General features: G+C 39.2%; 1 protein-coding gene across 7 annotated transcripts; it reads right to left on the bottom strand.

The window, feature by feature from the left end:
• Positions 1-1,020: 1,020 nt before the first annotated feature.
• Positions 1,021-12,526, bottom strand: LOC130711358 (uncharacterized). Of its 7 annotated transcripts, none has more exons than XM_057560938.1 (7): positions 12,003-12,526; positions 10,931-11,744; positions 10,034-10,813; positions 9,273-9,944; positions 9,082-9,181; positions 3,974-6,307; positions 1,021-1,242 (listed from the first exon to the last, which is right to left on the bottom strand). In XM_057560938.1, exons 1-4 carry the CDS (start codon positions 12,509-12,511, stop codon positions 9,846-9,848), a joined length of 2,202 nt encoding a protein of 733 aa, XP_057416921.1. In that variant the 5' UTR covers positions 12,512-12,526; the 3' UTR covers positions 1,021-1,242; positions 3,974-6,307; positions 9,082-9,181; positions 9,273-9,845. The 7 variants fall into 7 exon arrangements, with proteins under 7 accessions (XP_057416921.1, XP_057416922.1, XP_057416923.1 ...); XM_057560939.1 differs by having other exon boundaries at positions 6,258-6,307; XM_057560940.1 differs by having other exon boundaries at positions 6,262-6,307.
• Positions 12,527-14,425: the final 1,899 nt, after the last annotated feature.

Here is a 14,425-nt window from a genome sequence, read left to right as displayed (position 1 = left end):
AAAGGATGAGTTGTTGGGTAGGGAAAGGTATGGTAGTTTGTAGTATTGGAGTTATTTGAAGTTGTTCAGGAAAATTGAGTTGATGTCTGTAGTATTTGGAGTTGTTTAGTTGTAATGGAAAGTATTTGGAGTATGATTCTCTCAAAATGTTGTTCTTGGATTTGTTCCTTTGATTGATCTCTGTTTTGACATGATTATGAGACAAAATACGACATAACAATCTAGAAGCATTACAAGTTTAATTTGAGGATAATTTGTCAACAACTTGAATCAATTTCAGAGCAATTTATGAGATCATTTTGTCTTTCACAATCATTTCATAAATTGATCAATCTGTCATGTTCTTTTCATTAAAATAACAGAACAAGACAACTTCAATAAGCCTACTTCTTATACCAATAAGACATAACAATCATAAAAATAAGTGGTCTGCAAAGAAGCTTAATTTGAAAGGCTTTGAATTAAGTCGCCACCCATACAAGGTTCTGTGATCTTCAAAATAGAAGCATTACAAGTTTAACATAGACAAAATAAGAGGGTGTTCCAAAGGTACATTCACCAATTACAAAGGCACAAAATACAATTCTGAAAGTTCTCATAATGCTCCACCAATGAAAAAAGCACAAAATAGAGACATGAGGCTTCAAAGAGTGCTCTCTTGTGTAGACACAGCCTCTCTTGCTCTCTTCTTAGCTCTTGTAGTTGGGGCAGAAGATGTCACAGTGCTAGCTTGAACAGAAGTTTGTGATGATGGAGGCTGGGATGATGGAGGCTGGGATGGTGGAGGCTGGGATGGTGCTGGCTGCAACTCAGTAGGATGAGATGGTGCCTTCCTCTTCCTCTTAGAGGCCGGTTTGTACTTGGGTGGCCTTCCAGCAGCAGATGCTCTTTTAGTTTTATCTGTGGGGTGAACAATTTTTTTGTTTTTCTGAAATAGTACAAATTTAATGGTTAGTGAACATACACATTGAATATTGGCTGAATATTATTACTCTAACACACAGACAGTTATTATTATACCTTGTTTCCTCCTTTTGGGATTTCCCTATCTGCTCCAGTTTTACCACCGCATGTTCTGACATTGTGACCCAACTTCTTACATCTAGTGCACCTTACTTTGGACTGGTTCCTTGCAAGCTTGTAAGGATTTTTGGGTTCATCATTCTTCTTGTTCCTCTATGTCTTAGGCCTACCAGGTGCTCTTCTGACATATGGCGGATTAATGGGAGGAAGGTGTAAGACCTGGATTTACAAAACAAGTTAATTTCCGACTCACGCGTGGAATCAGTGTAAGCGTGACATGAGTTGATGTTTGAGAAAGATTAATGAAGAAGAAAGTTCAGGAATTGCTTGAGGAATGTTGCGTAGTCGTTTTAGGAATTAGTGCGAGTCGTCTGCACACCTGCCTTAGGGCGAGAGTGTCCAGAATAGGCTAATTTCGCTTTTAGAGCAACATATTAAGTGATATTTCGAATCCTTGGAAAATTTAAAGGTTCTCTTTATTTTTCCTTCGACCAGCGTTTCATTTCGGAACCCTGGACTGTACGCACGATAGTATTCACTTTTCGGAAGTCCGACGACGCTAATTTCTTTGCTTCGAAACCCTAAATTCAAGCGCTGGATGAAGACTTTTTCTATTCGGGACTTCTAACAAAGTTTCCGTCCGCTTTGCCAGATTTTTTTCGACATTTCCAATCTTTCTTCAGAACAAAGTTTTGTCGTCTGACCATCACAGCAAAAAATAGTTTTTTGGGACAGATTAACTTACACCGCTTTTAGGATTTTAGATATCGTTTTTCCCAAATGTCAGAGATTTGTTTTGAGTTCTGGAATTCTGACGCCAGAATCTCTCTTAGAATTCATCGGTGAACGTGCTGCAAAAATCGGAATCGCGAAATTTTCATTTTCCCGCGATTTCACCTGCCTATAAATAGCCAAAAATTCAAAATATCTCTTCATTTTCATCCATCAAGGCCGCGAGTTAGGGAGAAGAGAGGGAGAAGATTTTTTCGCCGAAACTTGATCGATCTTCACGCAGTTCGTTCCTACTTCAAGGTATCGAGGTAACTAGCTTGATTCTTACCTCTGATCATTGTTTCTACTGCGTTTCTTTAGCTGTTTCTGTGCTCAAAGTTTTGAGCTTTTTGTAAAACTCTCCGTTTTTCCTGATTTCTCTGTTGGGTTATCTTCTCTACGTGCCCAAGAGCCTAAAACCTTCGTCGGTATTCGCCGATATGGATCGAGTTGTCAAGGATCTGAAAAACTGTTTCAAAACCCTTTTTGTCGCACATTTCAAAACTTTACTGTCGAAAAGTCGTAATCTGACTTCGTGCCTTTAGAATTAGTTGTTACGAATGTCGTTAGGATCATTGCTGTCAAATTTGTTTTCCGAAGTGATAACTTTGAGGTTTTGAGCTTTTATTTTGGACCAAAACGCCCCTGAACAGCCGTATTTCGATCTGATCGTCCGAAAAATTTTCCGACAGTTTCTTTGCCTTAGTTTTACCCTAAAACTACCTTGTAAACTGATTAGATCGAAGAAAAAGAGCCGGAGCTCTTTTTCCTTTATGGCCGAGAGCTATTTCAAGGGGGGGAGTTTTTCGTTTTCGAAAACTTGTCTTTTCGTATCCGATTGTTGTATTCTGAAGCTTTAATGCTTTGTCTATCGTTAATTAGCTGTATTGTGATCGAGCTAATCGATTTTGTTTGGATTTCTGCTTTGTTTTCTCCGAGGTTCAGTTGAAGGAACTTTGGGTTTTGCAGAGCATTCGTGTGAAGGAAGTTTTAACCACGAGACTGGAGCAGCTCGAGGTTAGGGCAACTTACTAATAGCTATGACTGCATGATGGGCATCGATGAATTCGACTTATGCTTTATTTTGATGTTGATTATGTTGCTGAACTGATGTTATGATGTTTTACATAACTGATGATGTTGAGATGATTGTTGGATTCTGCGTTTGGACACGACTTCGGAGTGGGGAAATCATTGAACTGGTGATGTTTGATATTTCGGGTTGGATGAACGACCCTAGGCAAGTTCAAACGTGGGGTTTGAGACTTAGCCATTCGTTGGAATACTTAGACTTACCCCGGGAAATTTCTTTTGGTGGGTTTTTGGAAAACTTAGAATGATTAGAATTTCGTAAACTAAAGACCTTAGAGAACTTAGTTTTCAAGGAATTAAACTCATAACTTGACTAATTCAATTTAAAACGTTTTCATTATTGAATGAACCATAGGGAACCTAAAGGGGAAAATAATTGCGAAAGACGGGGAAAAGTCGACTTATGTTGTGGGTTTTGGAGAGTTACTGGGGATCGGGGAAAGCCACTGAGGTGAGCTATGGTGATGATTGAAAGTCACCGAGTACTTTAGTACTCTTGTTGTTGGAGTTGTGTTGTATTGACCGACACTAACTCTGGGTTTTGACTTTGGGTTTTGTTGTTGGAGTTGTGTTGTATTGACCGACACTAACTCCGAGTTGTGTTGTATTGACCGACACTAACTCTTGGGTTTTCGAGATTGGGTTTTGAGCTAAACACTTGTGTTGTGAGGTCGATTCGATGTTTGGATAACCATATTGCATCATGCATCATTTGGTGAAGAACGGGAATGCTTCACCGATGCATATTCGATGAGGAACGGGAATGCTTCATTGATGGTGAGGAACGGGAATGCTTCACCAATGCATCATTTGACGAAGAACGGGAATGCTTCGTCAAGAATGAAGAACGGGAATGCTTCATTCATAGTGAAGAACGGGAATGCTTAACTAGTGGCGAACGGGAACGCGTCACAATTATCCGGATCATCTTGATTGCATTTCACGCATTCATTCACTCTGACTGGAATTGTGTGCTGTTTGATTTATTGAAGCATTGTTAGAGCCAATAACATGCTAGGATTATTTCTATATATATATTTCAACATATATATCTATACCCCATATCACATGTTGAGTGTATACTTACTTATTTCCGTGAGTTGACCCTAGCGCTTTGGCTTTGGTTTCATGATTGTGTTTGGGCGGTCGGCCTGCTGCCAGATGTCGATGGCGGACTGGTTTTCGATGGTCTCTCCCCACTACACCAGAAAGTGGCTTTTACAACGCCCCAATTACAGCGGTTGAGTTCGCAGCCGCTGTAAAAACGGAAACACGAAGCGTATTATAGGCTTTTACAGCGGTTGATATATAAACCGCTGTAAAAGCCATTACTATTAACAGCGGTTAAGTTTTGTAGCCGCTGTAAAGACAGAAACACGAAGCGGATTATAGGCTTTTACAGCGGTCGATATATGAACCGCTGTAAAAGCCATTACTATTAACAGCGGTTATGTTTTGTTCCACTATTTACAGCGTTTATGATAAAACCGCTGTAAAAATTTAGTGAAAAATTAATTCTAGATTTAGTAATTGTTCCACATGAGATTCGAACCCAGGTACCTTAAGCTATTTCAAAATTACTTTCCACTAGGCTCAGGTTAGATTTATGTTTTGTCTTCGATTTATTGCTATTTACTTTCCACTAGAACCACTCACTTAACCCAAATCCCGTAAAACCCTTATTTTTGTTCCACTACCACTCTCGATCTGCTACCTCAATCTCTCAACCGCTGTGCTCCTTCTCCCAACCGCTGCAGCCCATCGTGCCGCCACCGTCCCCTGCTGCGCCGCTCTCCCTCCCACACTTTATCCCACTCTCCACACTCCATCGACCTGTCGTCGAAGCTCTGATCTGTTCTCGTTTCTCTCTCGTTTCCCTGTCCTTCCCTCCCACTCTTCATCGACATGTCCCTCTCTCCCACCAGCGAATTTAGTGCGGAGAATTTTGAGACGGAGCGAGCCGCAGAGGAAGCTTCGTGGAGAAAGGAGGAGGCCGCAACTGCAACTGCGTGGCCACGGTTCACGCTTCTTCCTCGACGATTCTGCAGATCGGACTGATATGGATGTTGATTTTAGGCAGATTTGAATAGTTAGGTTTAATTTAGGATATATCTATTTTTTATTTTAAGCTCCACGCCGTTCACCCAAGGTCGCAATCCCTCTCGACGCTTTTGCTTCCTCACCCAGGCCTTCTCTTCCATCGAAGTCGCAGTGCACCTTGGAACTTCGTCACCCACTCGACAAAGTCGTCGTTCTTCGTCGAAGTCGCTGTTCTCTGTCACGCTCTCTCTGCCGCGTCGTTAACGTCCTTCATCGATTGTTGAGTCATGTTAGGTATGCATCTTCTTGCTCTATCTCTATATCTTACGCTTAAATGTTCTGTTTCTTCATATGTTTATCTGCAGTTTTGTCATTTTAGCGTGCACTATTAGAGATATGTCTAACTCTATATTAGTTTTGTCATTTTAGCGTGCACTATCTCTATACCTCATTATTAATGTTTGAAATACTAAATCGCAAGATTGCATAGAGAAGTATGAGTTTTGGGTTTAGTTTTTAATTGGTGTTTGCAGTTCGTGTCTATAAATATAACTAAGCTTCAGCAATTCAGAAATGGAACAAATGAAGGAGAGATTTGTTAAATTGCTAGTGGGGGAGGATATGTCTAGTGGAGGAAAGGGTGTTTCATCAGCTCTAGCACTGTCAAGTGCATTCCCAAACCTTGCTGGTATGTTGACTTCTGCTTGAATAATGATGGATAAACATTATGATGTTACTTCCATTTTCATGAGCTCTTGATAGAAGAAATGTTTCAAATAGCTCTTGTCAGTTTCTCATTGTTTTCTTGCTGAGAATGCAGCTGCTGTTTTTTGTGAACAAAAGTGCCTAGAGCCGATGCTTCCCGAGAGGAAAGCCAGATGGAGAAAGGAAATCGATTTGCTTCTATCAGTGACAGATTATGTTGTTGAGATGGTTCATACTCAACAAAAATCAAAAGATGGATCCAACATGGAGGTAACCCTCCTCACTCACCCTACTTTTCCAATTTTCCTTATTGTCCCTATGATAGTTGCTATATGATTGATCATCATCTTTGAATGAATAGATTAAGACTACGCGACAACAAACCTCCATATGAATATCCCTGCCTTAAGAAAGCTTGACAACATGCTTATTGTAAGATCACTAACCAAAATGATCATTATTTTTCTATAGATATGTCTTAATCGGTTGTTAGCTCCTAAAACAAATTGTTGATGATGAGCAGGATTGTCTAGATAACTTCAAAGACCAGAATGAGTTCTACTATGTATCAAAAGATGCAGATAAAGATAGTTCAAAGAGAAAAAATGATGACAAGTAGTGGTTACCTACACCTAAGGTTCCTGCAGAGGGTTTATCTGATGCGGTGAGAAGGTTTCTGCAGTATCAAAAAGATTTTATGAATCAAGTACTTAAATCAGCGATGGCCATAAATGCACAAACCCTATTGGAGATGGAGATCCCTGAAAGCTATATTGAACCCCTACCCAAGGTAAGTAAAAAAGAACTAGTATCTACATAGAAGTTTTCTTGATTTCATATATTTTCACATTATATCACAGTTTGACATGTTGTTTCAAAGTATTGGCCTCACGACTTGTTTTTTATTTTCCTTGATTCAGAGTAAAAATTGAACAGAAAAATAATTGAAATGAATAGAGTGGAGGTGCCGAAGCTACGAGCCAATATCAAGAAGCTGCAACTGCAGAATTGTACATGATGAATTGGGTGTTATGATATTGATAGTGGTTGTGTTTGTGGTTAATTTTCCAGGAGCTTAACTTGGGGAGGAAAAGGGTTAGTTAAGTTCATTCCTTTACACTTTCCAGCATGTCTAGTTACTTGGTTTTGAACAAGCATTTGTTTTGTAAACTTTATGGTTACTTGTGTTTCAGATAAAATCACTTCAGCATGAACTTTTGTGGAGGAAAGGGAAGGATTTGAGTGTCCAAATGAGGGAGCTGTTGTGAAATGTGATTTCTCATTACCTTGAATGATGATTTTTCATTTGTTAATGGAGATAGTGCACAACTTCTGATTTTTTTTTCAACCTCATTTTTATCTTTGCAGTGAAACTAGTTGGGAAGGTTAGCTAGTGGTTCCTCCTAACTCCACTGTAATTATGAGTTTGAGCTAGTGCCATTTGAGAAGGTAAGTTAGTAATTGGATATGTGAAACAATTTGTTGCTCATTTGCATTTCATTGGTGAATCCCAATCATGATTTGCAGTTATGTTTAATGGAAGCTGAAAAGAACTACATGCTAGGATTGGACTTTAATATTTGCTACTTTCTTTGTACTAGATAGTTGAGAATTACAACTATCTGCATGCTAAAATTGTCAAATTCCTTTGATTTTCTTCTAGGATATGGAAAATGGAGAATGCTATAGATGGTGGTGCACCTTTGGATTATGCTTCAAAACATGTTAGCTCTGAAACAATGTCGAGTTAGAGTTGACTTCATATGAGGTTTTCTGTAGTAGTGTACCTTAGATACATGAAAATTGTAGTGCTTTTGTAGTAGAAAGACATTGTTTGCAGAACTGTTGCACTGACAAATTACTCATGTGTCTCTGTTTTTTATTTTTTTGACTTTACATTGTATACTCTAGTCATTTTAATATGTAAGTACAAGGTAATCTTTGTGATATTGTAGCTGCTAAGTACCTTTTGCCTTGTGATATAGCTGGTAGTCATTATATATATATTGGTTTTGATATGCAGAAGTTTCAATATGCTGTGTTTAGTAACTTTTGGCTGAATAGGTACCGTTCATGGGCAACCAAAAAAAATTAAAATGGAGGACTCAATTACAGCGGTTGGTGTTAGGAAACCGCTGTAAAAGATTGCTTAAGTACAGCGGTTATTATGGAGTAACCGCTATTGTACATATGTATTTGCAGCGGTTTATGAATAGGAACCGCTGTAATTAAGGAATCTTTTACAGCGGTTCGAGCCGCTGTAAACTTATTTACAGCGGCAAGATCTACAGCGGTTCGGAACAGTCAAAAACTGCTGTAAAAGGGTAAATTTAAGCGCTGTAAAAGGCTATTTTTGGTGTAGTGCCCTCGGGGGGGATCAGGTATGAGCTGGTGGACCGTCATGCCCCCACCGCTTGGGTGATCGATGTTGCGGGTCACCGAGCGACGTACCGGGGAAGGGTCATGGAGGACCGGACGGATGAGCGAGGACGCTTGACGAGAGGAGTGCTACGACGTATGGAGCTGAGCTTTGACTTGCCGCCCTCAGTTCACTGTGGACCAGGTACTGGTCGAGGACCACCTGCACCACCTCCTGCTTCATCTTCTGATGACGAGGACCCAGCGGAGATCGAGCCTGTTGTTGCTGCACCTGTTGCGCCACCTCCTGCTACTGCCATTGATCCTACCGACGTGGCGTCGTCCTCTAGGCTTGTGCGGCCGAAGAGGGAGTCTGTTGTCCCATCTGCCTCACGTCTCTTTTCTTTCTCTTCACCGCACGGCTACCGTGTGGACCCCTTGGTTAGGGTAGTGGAGGAGGATGTTCTTACAGGAGAGGTGGATGTTGAGACCGGCTCGACTAGGACGGCGCGCAGGACCGTTAGGAGGGAGGTCGTGGACTTGGACACCGAGATGATTACGGTGGATTCCGACTCTGACTCCGAGAGCAGTGGGGACAGCTCCTCGCCGAGCAGCAATGAGGAGGAAGAGGAGCTATGAGCTGGACTGGGAGGGTAGGTTTGGCTAGCGTCATTTTTTGTGTAGAGCTCTAATCGTCTTACTTTTTGGGACAGGGTAGGTTCCCGATGTGTGGCTTTTTGTGTGGTTCTTTTGATGAGGAATCACAGAGAGTCTGTCGGAGTATAGGGGTCTTTTGTTCAGGCCATTTTTGGGTGCCGACTTTCTCTTGGATGACTGTATATCTGATACTTTTACTTACAGTTCTGGTTCTGTATATATTTGCATGCGGGCACACTTCTTTGGAGTCACTGCGAGTGCGCGTGACGTGGGAGTACAGCTGAGGCTGTACATGTGTATATATTTGTATATCGATTAGTTTAGTTGTTGGGTTATTTCTTTATTTTCTATTGCTTTATTTCAAAAGGAATCAAACGGAAAAAAAAAAATATCTGTTTTCCGCGTAAAGTTTATTTTTGGTTACTAAAGTGACACCTGGAAATCGGGGTGTTACAGAAGGTTACTGCGTGACCATAACTTTGGACCATTTGTTGGCATGATGATGTATGAGTAGGTTGCAAGAAAGTTGTCCCTCCTATCACAACAAAAAAAAACACAGTAAACATATGAAACAAGGAATTCCAGATGTGTGCAAGTCATAACAAACTAAATGTGCAAGTCATAACCTGTAACAATTGTCCACAAAGTGTTCAGGTTGTGTATTGTTGTACCACATGCAAGTAATGGCATGAGCGCAAGGAATTCTAGATAACTCCCATCTTCTGCATGCACAGTGCCTGTCTTTTAACTCAACTCCATACTGGCTTACCCCATTGGTGACTTGAAAGGTTGAATGTTCTGTATCTCCCATCCATTTAGTAGACCAGCCCTCTGCTATTTCCTTATTCAATTCCGGTTTTTGTTGAATCATGGGACAAATGTCTCCCATATATCTATTCATGAGCTGCCTCTGCTTCACAATCCTTGAGCTTATGTAGTCTTTTATCCCTTCAATCAATGAGATTATAGGCTTATCCCTATATTCAAGTATTGCTCTGTTGAATGCCTCACACATGTTATTGACTTGTAGATCACACAATGGAGTTGTGCTAAAGTGAGATCTGGACCACTGCTAAGGTTGAATGTCCATCATATCCTTCCATGCTTGTTCATCCATTTCTTTTATGCTCTCCATAGACCTTTCAAAATGTGGTATAGTGTTGGCTCTAGCAGCTGACCATAGGCAACTTTTCATCTCTTCACCTGGGTATTTTTTTCCTCCAATTGCCATAAACATGTTTCACACACACTCTGTGATCTACATTATGGACCAAACCTTGAAGAGTAGGAACTAGTCCCTGAAATTAAAAGGAAGATAAACAACATTAGAATACACACAAGCTAGAAATGTAAATGAATAATGTAGCAAGGAAAATAATAAACTTGCCTTTTGTTGGTCTGAAATAAAAGTCCACTCCCTCTGCCTAATAGTGTTTAAGTCCTCCATCAGCAGCTCCATGAACCATTGCCAAGAATCCTTCATTTCTGTCTCTACTACTGCAAATGCAATAGGGAACATTTGATTGTTCCCATCTTTGCCAACTGCAGCAAGCAACTGACCACCATAAACCCCCTTCAGAAAACACCCATCTAGGCCTATGAGTGGTCTGCAATTTCTTGCAAAAGCCAGCTTACATGTTGCAAAACAAACATACATCCTCTGGAAAACTGGGCCATCTTCTCCCATTTCAGTCTTGATGATCATTGTACTGTTGGGATTACTCCTAAGCAACTCATCTGCATAGCTTCTTAGATGGGTATATTGCTCTTGTTCAGCCCCATGAATCAATTTAAGAGCTTCTTTCCTAACCCTGCCAGCCTGATATATATTCAAAACAACACCCCACCTATTCTGACACTCACCAATAATAGCCTTCAACTTCATTTTAGGGGTATGCCTTATGGTTGGGAGTAATTTTTTGGTTAATATCTTTGGTCGTGCATGTCTATTTTTTGAGCTTCTGCAACAAGAATGTGTATCTACTAAGGACACAATCTTCCAAAAATTGTCACCCACATACTTAGACAACCTACAGTAAAATGTACACTCCCCGTCACACTTAACAACAACCCTTGTCCTCTCACTTTTGTAAATTATCAGATTCTTCCTATATTTGAGAGCATACTCTCTAACTGCTGTCCTAAAAAGCTTTGAATTTGTGAAAGTCTGTGAATAATCAGAAGGCTTAATCAGAAAACCAAATCAATTCACAACCAGAAAAGGCTTAACAAAAAACAGATAAATGGAACATTATTCATGTAAAATTGAGGATTTACAGCATACCTGCCCAAGCTGAAACTTCACTTCTGAACCATCGGGTCCCAATTTAAACTTGGGGTACTTAATTCTTTCTTGTACATCTTCAGCATCCTCATCACTACCAGGGGGTGTATCCAAGTCATCTGAACTCCAATCTTCATACTCAAAATCAGCAAATTCACTAGGTTGAAATTCATCTTGGTCATCTTCATCTTCATCTTCTATGCCACCCTCCTCGGCTTCATAGTTGGACACAAATGCCATCCAATCCCACCTCTCATCATAATCACTGTCATCTAATGACACATTACTGTCATCTTCTCCATCTGTATCAACACTTCCCTCAATATACTCAGCCACATCCTCACCAGCCCTTTCACCCTCTTTAACAGCTTCACCAACCCTTTCACCCTCTTTTATTACCTCACCAGCCCCACTTCCCTCTTTAATTACCTCACACAACACTGCCTCAGCATCATTAACCCCAATATCAGTCCTTGGTTTCTCCACTAAAGGTACTAAATGTTGAACTAACAAAGTGTGTTCATTATGTCCCTTCACATCATTAAGGAATTGGATTACATCCTTGTCATTATTGAATGGTCTACATCCATTTAACAGACCTATTCGAGAGTGTTTATACCACAGCTTAAATTCACCCTCAATATACCCAAAACTCTTCACAATATTACCCACATCAATTGAGCTGATATTGTCTATATCCCACCCAGGTAATGTTAGACATTCTCCATCAACGTACCTAGCTGAATTAGGAGTTTTAACAAACTTTCCCCTATACCAAAGATGAAAAGTCGATACATTCTCATCATTACTGGACCTACACATAAGGCAATAAACAACTCATTGGCACATGCCTCACTATCATAAAGTGACAACCAAAGTGCAATAAAAAATTCATTTGTGCAATAGTATTCAGAATCAGAATTACAAAGTAACAACCAAGGTGGAAAAAAAACTCATTTATACATGCCTCACTATAACAAAGTGACGACCAAACTGAATTAAAAATTGATTCATTTGTGCGTCAGTGTTCACAAATAGACAACCAAAATGAGTAAAAAATTCATCAAATTACCTTATCTGAGTGTCATTATTTTCAGGGACCACAACTTTCCCTTTCTCGTTCCCACCAAATGTGCCCTTCTCCCATGTGCTTTCTTCCTGGACCACACCTTTCGCTTCCCCTTTCCCTTTGTTTTTTCCACGATTCCTTGTCCTTGTCGCTGTCGGGTTCCGTTTCACCTTGTCCTGCCTCGGTTTTCCTCTTCCTTTGCCTCCTCGACCACCACGCGTTGAGGACCCTGCCATGTAGAATAATCGCGTCGGGCAAGAATCAATCACTGATTCAAGCTTCTCTCTAAATTGGATATAAGGATAATGGGGTGAGATTAGGCTTGAATCCCAATTTGGGGATTTATGTTGGCACATCACGTGCAAGTCACGTGAGTTTTTTATTTGGTTTTTTTTTTTTAATTCGAGCCAGTTAATCCACGTGGAAGCCATGTCAGCGTGTTCCGTCAAGTTTTTCACGATTTTGGACGGAAGGGTAAACGTCGCAGCTTTTTGAAAGATTAGGGTCCCCATTCGTAGAAAAAATAGATAAGGGTTGACAATCGCAAAACGTTGAAACATGAGGGTCCAAAAGTGCTTTTAAGCCTTATATTTATGAATTCAATTAATTATCAAGGTTCTAAGCCTAGATGTCCACCTATCAATTCCGTGCATAAATGTCTCTTCCAACTAATTAGTGATAGCTAATTCCTTAGCACCTAATCCTAATTAATTAGAGATGAAGTTCAATTCAATTCAAGCAACACACAAACAATTTGTTACCCTTATTCCCAAGGTGCAAAGACCCTTGCTCAGTTTCTCCTCAAATCCCTAAATTCTACCAATTTCTCAATTGCATAGAAAATAGTACGACAAACCATTGCAATAGAAATTTTCAATTAAAACAAAGGAGAAATTCAAGAAATAAAATTATAGATTTTTAAAATTTTATAGGAGTAATATTTAATGTATACAATTAAAAATTAAAAAATGTTGGTTTAAAGGTAAGCAAGTTAGACTCTTTTATAAGGATGATACCACAAATATGAATCTAGATAAATACATTTATTAAGAGAACATACAATCAGGGTCTTGGAGCCCCTTAGGGAAAACAAAAATATCAGGCCCAATTTTAATTTATTTTTGTTGAAAAAGACCCAAATCTTATGAATTCCAAATAGATAAGGACATGTTGAATTGAAAACTAATATACATCAAAATAGATTGCAATATATATATATATATATATATATATATATATATATATATATATATATATATATATATATTGGGTGGGAGGGTTAGCTCACTTGGTTGAGCTAAGGTTAGAAATAGATGTTGGAGATGGAGGTCCAAGGTTTAAACTCTAAGGAAGAGTATTTGAAATTACTAACAACTAACCACTAATATTTACCTATATATATATATATATTATATATTATATATAGAGGCGGATGCACATTGGGGGCTGTGGAGGTAAATGCCACCACGTAATTTTGATAAAATGCATGAGTAATATACTACATTTTGATAGTATACTACCGATAACACCTTCTACTAAGTTGCTCCCACTTTGCCCCCACACATATCCATATACTTATGTTTGGACTTGTGGTTCATTATCTATTTCTTTTCTGTCTTCTCTCTTTTACAATCAGCATCTTGGCTCACATTGTGATTTATTTCATTGTGATTCTAATTTTGGACATTTTACATCGTTATAACAATTCTTTCTATTATAGAAAAAGGATTTCCTCTCCTACTCAAAACTCCTTGATTTTTAACACTCCGTTTTTTTGTTGGGTGCGGGATTTGGTGGTGTTGGGTGTGGAGTTTGGTTGGTTGAGAGTGTTAAAAGGAAAAGGAAAAGGTTGAAGGGGAATTTGTGGGTTTTGTGATGAATTTCTGGATTTTAAGATGATTATGAAAGAGAGAAGGACTAAATTTGATGAAAGAAATTTATCAAGGACTAAATTTGATGTAAAAAGTCCACGTTCGCGCTTATATAGACCGGTTATTAATAAATAAAAATGTCAAATAAACATTATGACATCAGGTGCACTATTTTAAATCAAACAAAATTTGTTGGGGAAGAAAAAAAGAATTATTAAGAACCATTTTAGATTCAAGTATAGAAGTGAGGGACCAAGAAATATATTATTTGTATTATTTTCCCCACGACCTAAAAATCTTGGATCTGTCACTATATATATATATATATTTATTGAAATCCAAATATATTAATAGAGGATTATGCTCAAGATCAGGACAAAAGAGATAGCAAAAACAAAAATCTCCAGAAAACACAACCTCATGATCATCTTATAAAAAAGAAAACAAGAAAATCACTCTACCCCAAAAGAAAAAGCCTAAAAAGCAAAGACACAGACCTAAAACAATTCCAATAGAAAAAACCTAGAGAGGCCCCGAAACTCAAGGCGGCCACCA

This window comes from Lotus japonicus, chromosome 4, assembly GCF_012489685.1.
Source record: "Lotus japonicus ecotype B-129 chromosome 4, LjGifu_v1.2".
NCBI lineage: Eukaryota > Viridiplantae > Streptophyta > Magnoliopsida > Fabales > Fabaceae > Lotus > Lotus japonicus.
This window is presented reverse-complemented; position numbering and strand designations above follow the sequence as displayed.